This window comes from Rhagoletis zephyria, unplaced genomic scaffold, assembly GCF_001687245.7.
Source record: "Rhagoletis zephyria isolate East Lansing unplaced genomic scaffold, Rhagoletis_zephyria_1.1 Rzeph_scaffold_02077, whole genome shotgun sequence".
NCBI lineage: Eukaryota > Metazoa > Arthropoda > Insecta > Diptera > Tephritidae > Rhagoletis > Rhagoletis zephyria.
Genome location: NW_016159161.1, coordinates 72,271 through 92,421, shown reverse-complemented (window position 1 = coordinate 92,421; position 20,151 = coordinate 72,271). Strand labels below are relative to the sequence as shown.

The 20,151-nt window shown below is 34.8% G+C and overlaps 1 protein-coding gene across 1 annotated transcript in view; it reads left to right on the top strand.

The window, feature by feature from the left end:
• The first annotated feature begins 10,606 nt into the window (after positions 1–10,606).
• The window catches only part of dpr20 (defective proboscis extension response 20), a 72,318-nt gene continuing 62,773 nt past the window's right edge, over positions 10,607–20,151 (top strand). The window contains 2 exon segments of the mRNA XM_017620197.1: positions 10,607–11,189; positions 11,253–11,756. Coding sequence (XP_017475686.1) covers positions 10,808–11,189; positions 11,253–11,756 — 886 coding nt within the window. The 5' untranslated portion in view covers positions 10,607–10,807.

Below are 20,151 nucleotides of genomic sequence, written 5' to 3'. Positions count from 1 at the left end.
AGTCACTGAAGTATGAACAAATTTAGTTGTTTACTTTAAAATGTAATACCGCTGGCCTAAGCACAAACACACACACACACACACACACATACATACACACAAATACACGCACAAGCTCCAAAACAGCTATAGCGTAGGCGAAAATTAACTTAGTTGCCAAGACGTGCTGAAAACACTACGACAAAAACAATGTAACAAAAATCTGGACTAGGTGTCGGGAGAAAAGAAAGAAAACTGGAACGCCAACATAGAATTTACATTAGATTGCGCTACTGCAGAGCTCGTTTGCGTTAGCACACCCACACTTACATACATATCTTTTTTATATTGTTTATGTAGTCTGGCTGTTGGTTACTGTTGTTGCTGGTAGTCCTTCCTCCTGCCAGCCTGCAGTCGAGCGTGTGCATAACAGCATGGTGCACGCGCCTAAAAATATGCAAAGAATTTTAATGGGCTGCCGATGAACAAACGAGTAAACAAACAAATTTGCAAATATTTTGTCCCAAATGGTCGGCGTTTCGCTTGAGTAACAAAAAAGAGAAAACAGACCATAAAAAAATAAACAAAGTAGAAAAAAAAAGCAAAAAAAAAGGTAGTGGAATAACAAAAAAAAAAAACTAAACAACAAAGCGTAGAAATTTAGATACCATACCATAGGGATTGGGTTAGACTAAAGACATTAGACGTAAAACAATATTATCTAACAACAAAGATAAACACTAATCGACACTTTATTTTCAAATGGTTGCTGTCAATAAATAATTCAAAAAAGTAGCGAATGACTAATGTACATTTAAGTGCGTGAATGATAAGTAGATATGTATGTGTGTATGTATTAGAAATCAAGTAATTGTTACAAAACGCTTAAGTTTTCGGAAAATGGTCGCTGGTTATTTGTTGTGACGAGAGAAATCAATTTGTGTACATAGCAAGAAAACTGGGATATTTAAGTTGGGCAATAAAAATTTAATATGTCTGGACTGTGTTCACTAAAATGAACGTTAAGTAAAGGCAACAATGTAAAGTTTATCAACAATTTGATTGGGGCGTCTAGACTTTGTATTGAAAATTTAGAAAAAGCAAAGCAGTCTTAGCGTTAGAAGTTAAAGCAGCTACAGAGGTGCGGGATAAATTTTGTATTATTTTCTTGCAGGAANTAAAGTAGCAAAACAAAGCAAAAAAAAAGGTAGTGGAATAACAAAAAAAAAAAAAACTAAACAACAAAGCGTAGAAATTTAGATACCATACCATAGGGATTGGGTTAGACTAAAGACATTAGACGTAAAACAATATTATCTAACAACAAAGATAAACACTAATCGACACTTTATTTTCAAATGGTTGCTGTCAATAAATAATTCAAAAAAGTAGCGAATGACTAATGTACATTTAAGTGCGTGAATGATAAGTAGATATGTATGTGTGTATGTATTAGAAATCAAGTAATTGTTACAAAACGCTTAAGTTTTTAGAAAATGGTCGCTGGTTATTTGTTTTGACGAGTGAAATCAATTTATGTACATAGCAAGAAAACTGGGTTATTTAAGTGGGGCAATAAAAATTTAATATGTCTGGAATGTGTTCACTAAAGTGAGCGTTAAGTAAAGGCAACAATGTAAAGTTTATCAACAATTTGATTGGGGCGTCTAGACTTTGTATTGAAAATTTAGAAAAAGCAAAGCAGTCTTAGCGTTAGAAGTTAAAGCAGCTACAGAGGTGCGGGATAAATTTTGTATTATTTTCTTGCAGGAAAGGTGGCTCTTGAAGCTTTTTTATGTTTCGAGATCCCAGATAAACTAGTTCCCCCATCAATTTCAAGAACATCGGCTGCTGAACTATGTGTTTGCATGCAAAAAAAAAAGAAGATAAATGGCAACAAGAAATCCGATGAACTAGCTACCGAAGCGGCGAAAAAATCTCTTAACATAAATTTTTGTCCGTAACTTTTGAGATTTAAATGCAGTTTTTGGCAAGTTTTTGCCAGTTTTAGCTATTTTACGAAATTTTTGGTTTTTAAGTTTTAACATTTATAATTTTTTTGTGCATTTTTTTCCAGCAAATAGTGTCATATATGTACACTAGACTGAAGCCCTCCCCATACAAAAAAAAAAAATCGGTACTGTGTTTGCACCGAAATTATAAAATCTATTATATTTTAAGACTTGCACCAAAATATTTCGGAAAAATATTAAGATTTGCGTTAGCTGGACCGATTTGAAAATACTGGAGGAATTGAAAAAAGTAGTTTCTTAAAGAATTTTTTGAAAACAAATTCCTTTCAGATGACAAAAAAAAAGCCATTTTTGCAGCGGAATCGTCACAATGAGATTTTTGATGCTGTTTTTTAACTTTTTTCAAAGATTGATATAAGAAAAACTTGAATAACTGGACCACATATATTCCATTTTAGACTTATGAGTTATCATTGGAAATATATTTACTTACCCTTTTTATTTTTCATTCAAAGTATGAAATAGAAAGGTGGGATGCACGAGCTACATTCCAAGTTTAATTAAGATGTGTTTGTATTAAAAAATTGGTACGTCAATGAGTTTTTTGTGCTTATTGGCAAAATACCTTTCCACTGATACCTATCAAGTCCAAATCGGAGTAGTTTTGACCCAGTAACGTAAGTTTTTCTTAAATCAATCTTTGAAAAAAGTTTAAAAAACAGCTTCATTAACCTCATTATTACGATTCCGTTGCAACAATTTTTAAATATTTTTAATGCAGATTTTTGGGCTTAAACCGTTTTGTCATCTGAAACTCTATTTTTGGAGGTATTTTCAAATCGGTCCAGCTCACGCAAATCTTAATATTTCTCCGAAATATTTTGGTGAACGCTTCGAATATAATAGGTTTTGTACTCGCGGTGGAGAAACCACATTTTTTTGTGATGCAGTCTAAGGTACACATATTCGCATTTTCAGTAAAATTGTCCAATATATTGGATAATCTTTTTTTTGTACTTAAAGCTCCTTTTTTCTTAAATAGGAGCTTTTGTTTTTAAAATAACAGTTGCTTTGAGAAATGTATATTACTCTTATTTGGCCCCATTTCTTTTACTGCATTTTCGACATGCAATTGACCGTATTTTTTTCATAAAGGTTAAAAGTGTCACAAAAATCGATATTTTGTAGTGTAACATATATGAACAAATTAACCATTTTTCGGTGGAATTGAGATCCGGAAAAAACGTCAAATATCATTATCAGTTTTGAAATACGTTTCGCAAAAGAAGAAAAGAAAAATTATTGATATCACTTCCCTGTTTACAAATCTAGAGGACCACTGTCCAATATAACGGATACCGAATAACGGCAATTTTTTGATTGTATTTTTAAAATCAATGACCCAAAATTAGACGGTCAACTAGTTTTCAGACTTTTAGCTTCAGCGGCTGATTTTTTGTACTGAAACGGTTAGGGTGGTCCCAATTGAATTTTGCTTCGTATGACGTACTATCAAACTCAGCTGAAATGTCAAGGAACGCATAAAGGGATATCTGCTTGTACTGCAATGACTTTTCAATATATGGTGTTTGTAACAAGTACTTAATTTTATTAGAATTCAAAAATATACCAAACCTGCAAATAAAATAACAGTGTACCAAACAAAAAAAAAACATACCAAAAGTCGTATATTTCGGCAAAAATTACAACCGCTATTCCAGCTACTTCTTAATGTTGTTATTGTTTAAGCAAACGATTTATGTATGTCGGCATACTATAAAATACAAGCAAACTTGAGTTATTTGAATGCATAATTTCCTGCTCTAATTTATGTTTCTTAGCTTCAGGAATGTATATCGGTATTAACTTGCTTGCTTAGATTGATTTGCAATCGAAAAAGTTCATGACCTCAAATTTTCGTTGGTTTATTTATTTCTAGTTACCTTGACCATATTAAATAAATAATAGTACACTCGATAAATAGCAATAAACAGACATCTGTACATTGATATGTGCTAAGACTATAGTGCTTATCAAAATTATAACTCGCTCACATATTGACAAGATTTGATTCGGGGACCGTAACATTTACAAATTTAATTAAAAAAAATGCTCTTTAATAATAATTTTTTTTGTGATTTATTTAATTACTCCTTAAATAACCCTTATATCTGACGTTTATTTTATAAATCCAAAATAACAATTATTTTTGATTTTTATCTAAATAACCTGCAAATAACAGTTATGTTTTGATTCTTAAATTATATGTCTTTGATAACAGTTATCGAAGACTTTTTTTTATGGAAGTCATAAATAAATCATACTTATAAAAGTCATTTGTATAACGCGTAGAAAACATTTGTTTCCCAACACCTTCTTAACTGAGAAAAATGTTAATGAGTTTTATACGAATGGTTTAAAAATTAATTTATATTGATGACTTTTAAAAGCAAATGTCACCGACTGACTTTTATTGATGACATTTATAAATAAAAGTCTTCAATAACTGTTATCTAAGACATATAATATAAAAATCAAAAATAATTGTTATTTTAAATTTATAATATAAAAATTCATAATAACTGTTATTTTTTTATTTTTGCAAATAAAAATTTATTTTCAAATTTGAGTCTCGGTGAAAAAAGAAATCGAGTGGAATGTGTCACTTAATTGTAGAACATTTCCTTCATAGTGAATTTTTCCATGACAGCTTTCAGCAATAACTGTTATGTTCGGTCCTTGATTTGATTATTTATGTCTTTACCAATTTTTTAATGTTAATATTTTTTATATGTTTTATTTTTTAAACAAAAACCGTGTAAATCCAGGTTTCAATCTTTGTGCAATATATAAAGAAATCATTAAAATTTTGAGTTTTTTAAAATTTCTTAGAAACATATTGAGTATGTAGTTTTCTAGCCAATTTGAATGCAACAAGACATAAGTTAACGTTGGATTTTGGCATTTTTTATGCTGTAGGCGTTTCTCTTATTTTGCACACAATAAATCGTCGAACATACACACTTCTTATAGAATAAAATGACCGATACTGTCAACAAAAAAAAAAAAAAGTCCGAGAATCATCAGTAAGTCCTAGCTGCATCAACCTTGTACTTTATTCTACCAAAATTGAATGTGCTACAATACTGCCTACTCCAGATCTTTCTAGGAAATCGAATTAAAAAGCACGAAGTTTTTACGAAAGTTCGTTGATTTTTTTTTTAAATTTTGCAATAAGTTTAAAACTTGGATTTTTTTTAATGAATAAACTAAATTTTTATAAAAAATAGCCTAAATTAAAAAAAATAATCAAATAAATGTTCAAACCTTGTCAAAATGTGAGTGTGTTATAGTTATGATAAGCACTATATTTACGCTAAGACGAATGTTAGACGGCTGATTTCTGTGTCAAAGGAGTAAAATTAGCGTAACCGAAAGTTAGGAATAGGAAATGGCTGTACAATGCTATCAGAATCCTAACAAAAATAGCAGCAAATATTTAAGCAAACAAACGGTTGGCATCTGAAAGCAAGAAATTCACTAAAATAGCATATGAATATGTAGCTAAACCAGCTATAAAAAGAAAGAAAGAAAGAAGGAAAAGTGCTTGTCATAACAAAAGCAGCCTTACAGCCAGCAATGTGCCTGTGCCACAAATAGCAGCAAGCAAGCAAGCAAGCAAACAAGAAAGCAAAATGTAGAAATCCAAGACATGTATGTAGCAGCCGCTGTCAAGGAAAATCGTTACGCGCTATTTGTCTGAATAAATCGCATCAAATGCCACTTCAAGCTCCCCATGCAATCCAGCGTGTACAGTATGTATGAGGTAGCTGAGGTGGTGGTGCCGCCGGCGTTGTTGGCGTTGCTAAGGTTGCTTTGGCGGGGTTTTGCGCAATCGAGCAGTTTCCTTTTACTTTCACACTAACTTCCTTATCCTCCAATACGTAAAGCAAATATGTATGTATGTATGTATGTACACACGTATATACAATTCCATGTCTGCATGAATGTTTGCATTTACAAGCTGAAACAGCAAATCGTTTGTCACAACGAGTTGTAACAAATATGACATTGTAATCTATTAAATGTATATTGCATACATATGTAGTGCACAAATACACGCACACACGTACACGCACACGCACACGTATACGTACATACATACCTAGACTAGTGGCACTTAAATGCAGAAATTGCTGTAAGCTGAGAAGAGTAAAGGCGTTGGTCAGGATACGCGCGTAAACGCGACGTTGACATAGTGCACCAGCGAATGTCGCTGGCGTTGTCATGGGGGTGGAGACAAAAAAAAAGAACGGCAGACAGGTTGGAAGAGTGAAAGAGAACGACGGCGGTGCAGTGTAGATAAAGGTAGCAAACGCAATCCCACATTTTTAACGAATGTGAATGTACCAGTAGGCAAGCGTCGCTGAGCAATACCGGCTATGCTACGGAAGCGGATACATAAAACGTGGACTATAAATTTAAGTGCCACATGTATTGTGACCAACAGTAGAGTCAGATATGGGGGTACAGCAGCAGCAGCGGAGTCGTCTAGAGTGACATAAACCGCTTTCAGTTGCATCAGTCTTCACCGGAAAAAGCAAAGAGTGCACGCCAACTGAGCGTAGCTAAAGCTATATTTGTTGTTGTTGTTGTTCCAGTTGCTAGCGCACATTCACCTGCTGCTCTTCCAGTATGTACATACATACGTACATACGTATACTTCTTTGTATGCGGTCGGTAGTGCGTCCCTGCTTGCTTGCGTGTACTACGGCTGGCGCATACATGCACGTCAACCCATCGCAATGAATTATGGGCTGAAAGTGAAAGTTATTACCTAACCAACAACCGAGCAGGTGACTCACGAAGGATGTATGTACATGTGTACGCATATTCAAATACACATACACAGCCAAAAACAAAAAAAAAGAAGCAAAAAGTGCAGCTAGTGAAATATGTGGTGATGTATTAAAGAGCAAACGCGTATACGCCATGGCGCACTATTTTGTTCTACACACTTGCATACATATGTTTGTGTGCTCTTCCTGCTCTACAAACACAGCATATTGTACAACACTTTCAACTCCATAGCGCGCATGAATGAGCTACATGCATACATATATGCTTGAATGTCCTTGTTAATAGGTCAGTGTGACCACAGCCGCACTATTGCGGCATCTGCAACGTGATAAGACTAATAAAAAATAAATACAATAAAAAGTAAAAGTGTTATAAAATAAATAAATATATGTAAAATGCAAAGAATTAAACTGTGTTACAGAGGACAGGCAAAAAGCGCACAAAGTAAGTGGCGTACATTTAGTCGACATATACATAAATCAAAATTAATCGCATGCGTGGGAAATTTGTGTACAACAAAAAAACAGCAATGAATTTGTTTATCAGTGGCACAAGTGAGTGAAAATAAATATTTAAATGCCCTCGCAGCGAAGAGAATAATGCAAAAAATGCGGATGTGGTTGCTCTATTTAGAGTAAGTAAATATTTATACAAATAAAGTATCGAATGTGGTGCACAAAAAACCTTTTGATAAAATGTTAATAAAATAGTATCGAAATTGGAGTGCTTAAATTGAATTGTGAAATTTAATTCAATAGCAGATTTTAGTTAGTAGATTTGTTTTAAATGACATATTATGTAGTTATGTTTTAAACAGATGTTGGGATAGCACACTTGCCAGCCAGTTGGCCATATAAATCGCATGAAAAACACCTCTACGCGTCCACGCGCGCATTTCATCGGGAAAGGATCATGGAATAGAGCATGATTTACGTTATAACGTCATTTTCATGACCCTATAGAGTGCGGGTCTTTTCTAAGATTTGCCGTATTGTGAATACCTGGTCTATGGTGGATTTTCCAGTTCTAAAGTCACACTAATAACACTCGGGACCATGCATGCGCATTTGGGCTACACGTTTTTCCAGATAGTCAGCTCTTTCGTTGCCTTTAAACCCTTCTTGCCCAGGGACGCATCACAGTGTAACTCTATTATGGGCTCATAGGCTGTTTAGAAGAGTTTTACACCTGTCCACCTCTCTTGGTGTCGCTCTAAATTAGTCTAGAGCCTTTAGTGCTGCCTGACTATCGAACATAATATTTATTCTGGTACCGTTTGACCTTCTCCGAAGACATTCTCGAACACAGAGTTCGATTTCGAAGACTTCCGCTGGAATATGGTTGGCTATGAGCCAATTGGCAGACTTTTCTGGAATCTTGGGCCAAGCACGCCTGCCCTAATGCTCCCGTTGGCCTTCTCCTATCAATCGGTATATCAAACTTGGAAATATGCATTGAGTTTTATCAGGTTTTCACCATGAAAAACAAAATATTTAAAATAGTAACTTGCGTAATGCAAAAAGCTCATCCAAACGCCAATGCAGCAATCAGGCTTCAATTTGCTTGCTTGATAAAAATAATAATAGATTGGCGTTTACACATATGTTAGTGTTTGGCCGAGCTTCTCCTCCGATTTGTGGCGTGCGCCCTGATGTTGTTATACAAAAAGGGGGGACTTATAGTTTTACACCGACTCCGAACGGCGATTGTATTTTTATGAGAAGCTTTTTTTCATGGCGAAAACAATTCGGAGCCCACTGCCTGCCGAGGGGCGACCGCTTTAAAAAATAAAAACCTTTTTTCTATATTTCATTGCGATATTGCTTTAACCAGGACCCGAACCTGTGGAGTGGTAGCGCGTACTGCTAACCACTACACCGCATCGGCCACAGCTTGCTTACTTTGGTCAAAAAGTGATTATTATTTATTTATGTACTTGTATACATACATAGTTGCTAAGCAAAATGAAAAAGAGAAATACAAAAGTTCTCTTTCTTTAGACAGAAATCAATTTGTTAAAAAAATAAAGTTTTTTCGGTATTTTTCTACACAAATAAAAAAATGGACGCTTCCGTTTTTGCAAACCTAGCTAAAAAAAAGAAAAATCATGGATTATGATGTGAGCGCATCTATTTCTGTCGATGTTTATTTGTTCCTGATTTACATACTTATGTATAATTTTAGATTTTACAATATTGATACGTAGTCGAATTGCTTATATTTTTTACACACTTCGCGTAAATTTTAATATTTTTCTACTACGCTTAGCAAATGTTTAACCACAATATGGCATTATTAAACGCTCAATTGGGCGTAGGATTATTGTGAAATTGAAGCCATTGTGTAATAATATTTTATTTTTTAAATGTTGTACACGCATACCACGCATGTACTATACATAAACATGAGGATGCCTCGCAGCTTTCGTAAGCGAATTATAAAATTCTGTATTTTTACGGCTACTATGAAAATATTTTCCTCAAGTTATCATGGTAAATATACATATTTTCTTCCGTCACTAAACTAGATTTTCCTGAAAACATTTTGGGCCTCATGCATAAAAAGTGAGCTTAAGCTCCGACTCGTTTTTCAGTACAAATTCTTGAGCTTGAGCTCACCCTTTCAGTGCAAAAATTGAGTCTGAGCTTAAGCTCACTTTTTATGCATAAGGCCCTTTGTCTCAGCGCATGATCATTCGCATTTTGAGGGTGATAGTTCACATGAATATTCAGAAAAAGAAACACTCGCAAAAGTGTTCAAAATTATGATATGTTAATTTAATGTCCGTATTAACGTATATTTAGGATATTTTTTGAAGACACCTGCCACCTTTCTCAAAGGTTAAAATTAATAAATTACTAAGGTAAATAAATAATTTCAACAGTAAGTAATAATTTAAATAAAATATCACAACAATGTAGACACCAAATGAAAGGAGTTAAAAACGCCTTATTTCGAAAAATATTTTTAGGACGGTTGAACGGAAAAATTTAAGTAAAATTGTAACTCTTAATTTTCGATCGAAAACATATCGATGAAGAAGTAGTGAATAGTTTTCGACTTCTTTGAAAAAAGGCATAACAGTTGTGGCTCCAGAAATTAACTACTAAAGAGTTGAGTTAGTAAAGTGCCTGTACGACGTGGTAAGGCAATATATTTCGAAAAGACTGTCAAATTGAAAAGTTTCAGAAAGCAGTTAGATGAACAGTCACACCTTGCTTGTAAAGTGTCTTTCGAAAGAGGTTTTTTGTTTACGAAATTCGAAATTTCTGAAAACGCCTGTTGGCTGTTCACACAGCGAATGAATTTCTCGCAATCCTTCTCAGTACTAAAATGCAACCTTGAGCCGCTTTGCCGGTTGTTTTTTTATTGTTCTTGTTTTTATTTAATATTATATTAAATTTGAAAATCATTTAAAAACATGTAACTTTAATTGCTGAAACTGATTTCCGAAAAGTGACGGAAAGGTATTTCTGGCTGTTCACGCATGGAAAAAAATTTTCTCTTTCTCAATTTAACACCGAATTGCGTGCAAAAGTTGGAAATCTTGCCACGTCTGCACGCTCTAAACTCTTTTCCGAGAGACAGTTGAGGGCTAACTCTAAGTTGGCTGTTAATTATAAATTTTCAGCACAAAAAGTTAAGTAAATGTCTGAATGTGAGCTTTTTCTGCACTGCAAAAACTTAGCTTAGACTTCGAAGATTGAAAGATATTCCTAAATACCTTTACATAAATATGTATATAGCTTAATGATAATAATATTTTTATACTTTGCAGATTAACAGCGTACTTTTAAAAAGGTAAACGCGGAATAACGAAGCTATTTGCCAGCGTGCGCAATAGGAGACAAAAGATCCATAGACCCAAAAATTCTACCTAATAGCCCCACACAAACAGAAGAGCAACAAACAAAAAAAATGCTTGCAATTAGAGAAACCTTAATAAAATTCTATGTCATCACCACCTCTTAAATGTACGCTAATAAGCCCAAAAAATGCGTTTTACATTGCGACGCAACGCGAATGTCCTAGACACGCTCCTATCTGAGACTTTACAAATATTGTTGGTGTTCAGCATAATGGGTTGGCCATTTAGTGGCATGCAGCAGTGTGAAACTAAGGGCATGAATGCGGAACGAGTGCAACAAGATAGTAAACAACAACAACAACAACAACAACAACTTGATGTACACCTGCAACACCAACAACAACAACAAAGCCGCCAACAATATCACAAACCAACTTTGCATATACGGCAACGCTACACACAAACAGCAGCAATGTCCTCAATGCCAGTGGTTGTGGTAGGCATAGGACCTTCGTCTGAATTAGCAGCTTGCGCANTTGATATACACCTGCAACACCAACAACAACAAAGCCGCCAACAATATCACAAACCAACTTTGCATATATCGCTACCGCAACGCTACACACAAACAGCAGCAATGTCCTCAATGCCAGTGGTTGTGGTAGGCATAGGACCTTCGTCTGAATTAGCAGCTTGCGCACATGGTGCATTGCCAGCAATATCCACATCACAACAAGCATCCTCGTCAATGTCGTCATCATTAGGCACGCATGACATGCACTCGCCGCCTATGCCAATAATTACAAAAGATTATCAACACAAAAGTGCGGCCAGCAGCACTGCCAATGGCAACGTGGCGTATACGCAACAACCCATCGCAACAGCCACATCGTCGTCAGCAGCTAACGAAGCCACTGCCCATTTTAGCGTAACTGCTGTTGCAGCCATTGCCAGTGCCAAGCTGAGTAATGAAAATGTAAATGATGTTAGTGCTCAGCCCGCGGATATCAGGCTATTATCATCGTTGGCGGCCTCTCCACTTGCCCTGCACGCGCTGCATCGTGTTACAAAAGATACGCAGCATAGCAGCGCTGACGCAGAGCTGTCGCCCATCAGTAGTAGCGAGAGCGCAAACGGTGAGTGGATACTTATTTAGCTTGTTATTTCCAATTTCGTTTTTTATCTTCTTGGTTTTGTCTATATCTACGCTCTTCTATCGGTAGTCACTAGTTATAAGAATTTTTCCCAATGAAATGAAATTTGTTTGCAGCCTGCGGAGAGTGGCATAAGGCTGTTGAATTTAAAGAATATGCCAATGCGCAGGTTGTTAATTTAGAGGTGCGTCTAGGGGCTTAAGAATTTTTTTATATTTTTATTTTGTATATTTTATTTAGTGGGTTTGTAACAGTGATGGAAAAGTAGGCACATAGAACAATTTTTGGCACAATCATAAAATATATAAAGATAGCATAAAATGCCAGTATATAACAAAAAATCACGTACGACATTAAATAATAAAAAAATACAAAAAGTGAAAATTAAAAGCACTAAAAAATTAAAATAAGGGCCGTGAGAAATATTTACATACCGCTGAATTCTTTTGTGAATACGTTGTACGAAACGTAAGTTTTCGCCACAACAAGCTTTTAATTCAGAATATTTAGAATGATTCTAAGTTTGCAGTTTTACAGTCCATTAAATAATTTTTTAAACAGGTGGCAACTCTCCTAAATATATTTCAGAAAGAAAGACTTTTCAAAATGATTACGATGATATCCATCTTTTAATAATTCATCCAACTTCTTAAATAATATGAATGCCACTTTATAAACACGTGGCAACCCTCCTAAAACATGCTAAATGTCAAAACTCAAGTTTTTTAACACACTTTCGCTTCATATCTCAAATAACTTGCGTTAAAATTATTAAATATTCTTCATCTAACTTTGCGATAGATATTTTAATTAACTGATGAATTAAGTTGAATTTTATTTTTTAAACATGTAGAAACCCCGCTAAATATAGTTCAGAAATAAAAATTTTTCAAACCCATTCGTTTGATACCCATATTTTAATAATTCAGTTAACTCTTCCAACACTTCAAAAATATTCTTAATGTTAAAACTAAATACTTCTTTACACTCTTTCGTTTGACATACAAATTTTCATATTTCATATAACTTTTGCATAATTTAAATAAATTCGACATTTCAAGCAGGTGGCATCACCCCACTTCAAAGTATTTTCAAACTGCTACTTTCTTTGCCATCTTTCGTTTGGCACCCATATGTTGCAACATTTGTTTCCTATTTAATTTCCTTAATTCAAATTTAATTTGGTTTTTTAATCAGGTGGCAATCCTCCTAAAGTTAGGTTAAGAAAGAACGACTTTCAAAACCATTTCCATTGATACTCATTTTGCAATATTTTATTTTTTGTAAAAATTATTTTGATATAAGTTTTTAAAAGCTAACAACTTTTTTCAAAAAAGTAAAACCTTATTGCATATCAGCAGTCTAAGCCTTTTAATTTGACACCCTATTTTCGAAAATCGAGCGAACGGCGCGGTTATTATGGCATTGCTTATTGCATAATTTGAATACAATTGTTCTACAGGTGGCAACTCTGTTCGAAAAAAACCAGTTTGCACATCTACATGCCAATTGCAGTGTATTTTAAAAATATTATTTCTAAAAATATATTGCTCTTAAAATGCCTTAAAAGAAATATAATTTTGTGGCATTTTCATCTTCTTTTCGGCCTATTTTTGAAGACCATTATCCACATTTTGACATTTTGAAATTCCATCCCTGGTGTGTAATTTGCTTTTGAAATGCTATTTAAAACTTTTCTTTATACTTACGTATAGTATCATGTTTGCACTACGGATTATATACAAATTTAATAACGGCTCGTTGATCAGAAAATTTAAAGGGAATTCAAAAGCACGCGTAAATAATTGCATGTCTAATTGTGTTTGAAAGAAGACGCTATACTTATTGCTGGCAGAAGGATCCCTGAACAAAGTATGGCAATCCTGGCGCTCACTTTAGATTTATAATTGAGTTGAAATAAAATTTTGGTAGCTGATTAAAGTTACTTACGTAAATATACATACCGCACTCCTTATTTATACATTTTGAAGCTCTAAGCGCTCTTCGAATGACGAAAAGCGGCCTATATGTGAACCCAGCCAAGACAGATCTTATCCTTTTACAAACACCAACACAATTCAAACTGCCTTCGCTAGACGGCAAGACGCTCTCATTACCCTACAGCGAAAAGTATCTCGGAGTTGTGCTGGATAGCAAACTTGATTGGTAAATCAATGTCGAATTTCGTAGGCAGAAGGCCTAGATAGCATACTATACTTGAAAGAGAATCTGTAGCAGACACTGGGGACTAAAACCTAAACTTGTGATGTCGACGTATACCGTTATCATAAGACCAATTCTAGTATCAGGCGCTTTGGTCTGTTGACCCGGACTCAGCAAATAATATAATGTCAGCGAACTAAGAAGCATACAAAAGGCAGCAAGCGCAGGAGTAACCGGCGCACTAAGATCCTGCCCAATAGAAGCGCTAAATGCTATCCTCAAACTAACTCCTATTGATCTTCACCTGAAAGAAGTGGCTATGAAATCGGCGGTCAGACTCAGAGAGTCAGGCCTTTGCGGGTGAATATACACTTCGGACACCAGCTGTAACGTGTAAGTGTTCTTCCCATATAGAAGAGCCTGGAGAAGAGACCGAATGACCTACCGAGAGGCCATCTCTCTAAATACCGACACATCCAAGATGGATTGCGGTGTGGGAGCGAGAGTCTACTCCGAGGAACTCGTTGTGGCTCTATCTCTTTGGTTGGGAAAGGATACAAGCATCTCCCAAACGGAAGTTCTAGTATGCCTAGAAGCCTGTAAATCCTAAGCAATAGAGTCGGATGCAAGAGTAAAGTATATTTCGACAGGCGGCGCTGTTGGCAATAGCGTCCGCGGTTACCAAGTCTAAGCTAATGAGGGAATGCTCAGTGTCTCAGTCGACCACCATTTCTCTTGTCTGGATTCCCGGACCTAGGAATATAGATGGTAATTAGAAGGCCGATGACCTGCGAAGGCAGGAGCTGGTTTGGATGAAGCCGAAGCGGTGACACTAAATTGTCCCTTTGCAATAGTCCAAAGAGAGATTACCTCGCATTTACTTGAGCAAATGGCTAGATGCAAATGGTCAGATATACAGACTCGTAAGTTATCAAGAAAACTATGGCCTGACTGGCCTGTTGAGAATGATAGCAACCATTACGGGGCACTGTTCCATAGGCGAATATGCGGCAAAAACAGGACTATCCCATAATAGGATTTGCCGCAGCTGTCAATTAGAAGATAGCGAGGAAAATGTTCAGTATTTCCTTTGTGAATGTCCAGGCCTTTCGAATACTAGACGTAAAATAATAGGCAAACACCTGGTAACACAACTAACCGACCTATCAGGAGCTACCTTAGCGAAAGCGATAGATTCTTTAGAAAATCAAAATGGTTAGACCTAACAACATAGAAGTGTATCAAAATGGCGCCAAATCGAGCTAATTGTGTCCTAGACAGCGATCAGGAAGCGCTGTTACTAACCAACCCACAGCCATCGGCGCAAAAGTGCTTTAGGGTTAGGGGTGTATGGTGAACCCATTTTTTGATTTGCTTGTACGGTAGTTTGGCCTAGTGTACATGCCCGGGGTAGAACGCAGTTTCAATTTTTTTTCCTAATAGAAGTCAACGCTCAGCAGGCAAAGACAAATTTTTGGGTACAGTTTTGCCATGAAACGGATTATCACAAAGCTATTTCCAGCGCCTATTTTCAAGTTAGAGTATCGAGTTCCCAGGTTTGTGTGACAGACGGAAAACATTTTCATTAATAGATAACTATTTTCTTGCTATCGGAGAGATTCAAGTTTTCGTGATTTCAAATACTTTTACAACGAATAGATACTTCACTAAATAGGACAACAAAATCGAATAGGTAAACATTAGTGCATGTCACACTCTCCAGTTTTGATTTCCTATAACTTTAGTTCTAATTTATTTTGAAATCTTTTTTTTCAAAATAAAACAACTTTTGCAACAATATTTTTTGTGAATATGGCTTTGCATATGTATGCATATCAATTCCCCAGAAGTTAAACAACTTAAAACCTCACTTCAGAGTTGTATTTAAATATAAGTATGACGCATGCGTCCAAAACTAATATCTTCTTAAGTATCTAAATGCTTTAAAACTTACTTGACCGCAACTTCTTTATCAACTAATTCCCTTCGTGTTTTATTTAAGAAGCTTATACCGTGATGCCGAAAAGGGGGAAGAAAAGAGCTTTACGCCTGCAGCATAAAGTTTATACCAACTCAAAAAGTGATGCTATTGACCAATTTTCGTTAACAAAATTACCGCAAACATACAAATAAATACTTAAACTTACGAGTAAATACACACATTCGCAGGCACCAGAAAACGAAAAAAAACATTCGTAAAAAGTTAACTCTTAATCCAGACTTGACCAATTTCCCATTGATTCAATTAAGAGCCTTTCAACCGAACTGACGACTTCTTCATTTACTTATGCTGCTTTCGAGTAAGTATTTGGTGCATTGCAAGACGCAGAGTTGCTTTGCGGTTGGAACTTACGAAAGTTTTCGCAAAAGTTTACATGCTTTGGGTTATATACTCTCATTGCTGCTGAACAAACATTTCGAACATTCTATGTTTTGTTTATGCGAGTAGTAGTATGTAGGTATTAGAGTAAAACTTTTTCTTGGGAAATCGAAAGTGGAAAAAACAAACATTTAACAGTTTTCAATTAACTTTTGTTGAAACTCAATTTATTGGTGTTGGTGGTGGATGTTAATTATTGCAGCTCGTTTCTTTTTTGGTGGAATAATACGAAAGCATTGAGGAGAGTGGCTGTCGAAACCATTGGTAAATAAATAGGGTAATACATACATATACATATGTATGTACATACATATGTGTATGCGTGTAGTGAGTGATTGAGCGATGCGCTTTATGTAAAAAGTATCTACATATTGAAAATGATAAAACGTAGGCTGGCATATTTTTTTGCTAATATTTACTATATATTTTTATAATAGCTTAAAATTACCTAAAGCAATATATGAAAGAAATATGACAATATTTTTACTAAATGAAAAATTTTCAAATAATTTAGAATTCATAGCTTTGAATAGAGTTACCAAATAATACGCTTATAAACAATTAGGCTCTGATAAAAAAAGTCATTTATGTAACAATTTTTAAGCTTAAAAAAAGAATTTGTAAAAATATTTCTGCCGAAATTTTTATGAATAGGGTTGCCACGGATATCATAATGCATTGCAAATTAAAAAACGTAAGTTTGTTAAAGATTACTACGTTCACGGCCGCCAAAATTTGTTAGCAAAACTGTTAAACAAAAAAATATTTTTAAAAAGGGATTGCCACCTAGAAAACGATAAAGTTTTTAGAAGCAACGCACAGCCACCAAGACTTGCAGAAACAACTATTAAAGAAAAATAATAATTTTAATGAGGTTGCCACCTAAAAAAAAAATTGTAAAGTTTTTATGAATAAGGTTGCCACGGAATTCGAAACGCAAACTATTAGGCAAAAAATGATTTTAACGGGGTTGCCGACTACAAAAAAATTCTAAAATTTTTAAAGGAAAGGCGCGGCCTCCAAAATTTACAAGGAAAACTGTAAAAGAGAACAATAATAATTTTACGGGGTTGCCATCTAAAAAAATTTCTAAATGCGTATGTTTAGGGTTGCCACGTATAGAGAATATCAATATAAATAAATTAAAAACTTAAATTTCTGAAACATTATAATATTTCCTCCTAGTCAGATCTGTTGAATCATTTTATAGAAAAATATTTTTACATAGGGTTGCCATTTAAAAAAATACCAAAGCTTTTAGCTTTTACTTTATACAACTATTTTCAAATATTATTTTAATCACAATTTAATCAAAAATATTTAGAAATTTCTTTGAAACATTTTTGTTCAAACTAAAACCTGTGCTTTAATTTTTTTTCTGTGCTTCGAGCTTATCAAATAAAAATTTGCAAAATTTTTTTAAAACTCCAAAGTTTATTTCATGACCGCACTTGGGATAAGATTTCACTTTAAAACCTTCATCAAGATATCCCCAAGATTTACATTTTTACATATTTTATAGTTTAGCATTAAAAGAAAAAAATGGGCATAATGTTATGGTCTCAAAAAATGTCCATACGGATTGGGGCATTCAATAACTTAGCTTAAATTTTTGCCTCCATTAAAAAATAATATTCATATGCCCACTTTTTATTGTTCATATGTTATACATTTTTCCAGGACATTCGCTTTTTACCACATCTTTTGTTATATATATGTTTATCCAGTTTTTGAAGAAATCAGAATATATGTGCAGTTTTTGAGAAGCCAAACTTTATTCTCCATTATTCTTTTTGAAACGTAAAAAATTTATGTCCAGTTTTTATATAACCGCATAATTATACTTAGTTTTCTAGTTGCCAAAAACTTTTCGTCCAGTGTTTACTTTCCAGCATTAAGTTTTCAACAGAAAATGTCATTTGTTTGCCTCATATCGTAATTTAAAACTTCTTCCTTTGTTAAAATAGATTGATTGGTATTTAGGTAACGGCACCACATGAGTTGCTAAACTTCACACAATTTAACATGCTTCCTTCCAGTCTTAGATAAATGCAAAACTTCTTATCCACGCGTCAAAAACTTTGCGAAGGCCGCAAAAGAGCGTGAATAAGATCATGAAAAGTTCTACCAAAGCTGTAACGCAATGATGAAAAGTTTAAATGCTATGCGGCGTCTGTAAGCCTTATTAATGCCTGTACACACATGTACATATGTATACAAACTATCTACATACATATATGTATACCTCCTACATAGTAAATAATCGAGAAGGCACATAAAGATACACCCACATACACACGCAGTCGTAGCGAAGCATTCCCTACAGGAAGTGGCTGAAAGAAACGGAAAAGGAAAGTATGAGTTCAGAACCTGTAGCATTTCGAACTTTGGAAGGAAGTCTGGTGGAAAAATATTGTTGAGTTTAAGTAAAGTACAATAAATGCGTTTTGCGTACCTAGTTAAAAAAAACCTTTTCAAATCCTAAATTATTTTTAGATAAAAGGGCTTACACAGTTTTATTATTCAAACTCCAAATGATATCTTTCAACTACTAGACTCGACAGGAGAAGTGAGTTTACGTAGCGTTCTCCCGACAGTCGGGTCTACGGATCTATATATGACCAAGGACTGCCATTCCGGTCGTGTGCTTATGACTTTTTTATTTACTATTGAGTAATCTCTTTATTTGGTCTCAGTAAATTTGGTATGAAGCATCTTTTTCAACCATGTGATAGTCATTTGCCCAAATCTTTTCTCTAGCGACTGACAGAGGCCTACATTTATGTGTAGCTGAAGGCTTCAGGCTATGTAGGTAAAGGAAAGCGCAAGGCGCCAATTCCTCACATTCTAAGGCACTGTATTCTGAATTTTATTTGTCAAACTAACCTTTCCGTTTTTTATGCATCTGGGCTATAGGGCAAAGGTGCTTGTTTCAGAATGTCTGACCTGATTTCGTGGTCGATAATCTTCTCCATTGTCTCCAACATATAGCAGGTTAGACTTATCGACCTGAATAGTTTAGCAATGAAGTAACCTTATAACACTGACACAACTTCGGTCTGGCTACTACAGCAGACTAAACTCTTACAGCAGCAGACTAGACCACGGAGTACTTAATGTATGGTGTATGGCGAGTCGCCGCATGTCGTAAAACACTTTTTCACCTTTTGGATTTCCTAGGATGTATGATCTGCCGATCTAAACAAATGTCTTCCCATTTTTGCGTGCCATTAAATTTTCTCTTTTGGAAGATTTACTTAAGGATGTTTGCGAAACTCCCCAGTTTTACCAGCTCAAAGGCGTAAAAGACATCAGTGGCTTTTCTCCTTCATTGTTCAGCGTTTCATTTCCATGTATGCTTCCTGACCGAAATGATTCCCAAGTATCTAACTTTGTCGAAGGAAGTTTAAATTGGAGTAGGAAATGTTAATAGTGGTTTGCTAATTTGGTTTTTAGTCCACTTTCCTACGATCAAGTTCGCGCAAATTCTTAGACATTTGGAAATGTTCACCTAAAAATTTTACAGTACACTGCGGCTTGAAAGCTCATGTTTCTGTGGCATAAAGTGCACGTACTAAGATAAAGAAATATGTATCCCTAGTTTTGACTGAATTAACTTCAATGCTGAGTACGTCAAATATAAGTTCATTTGCATCTAAAATTGAATTCCCTGCAGGGTATATATCCAAACATATACACGCATATATGCAAATATAAACATTAGGGTGGATCACTGAAAATTGCAAAGTTGAAAAAAAAATTTAAATCCTTTCCAGGGTTAGAATTTTTTTTAATCGCAAAAATTTTACAAAAATTCTGATTTTTATCAGCTAT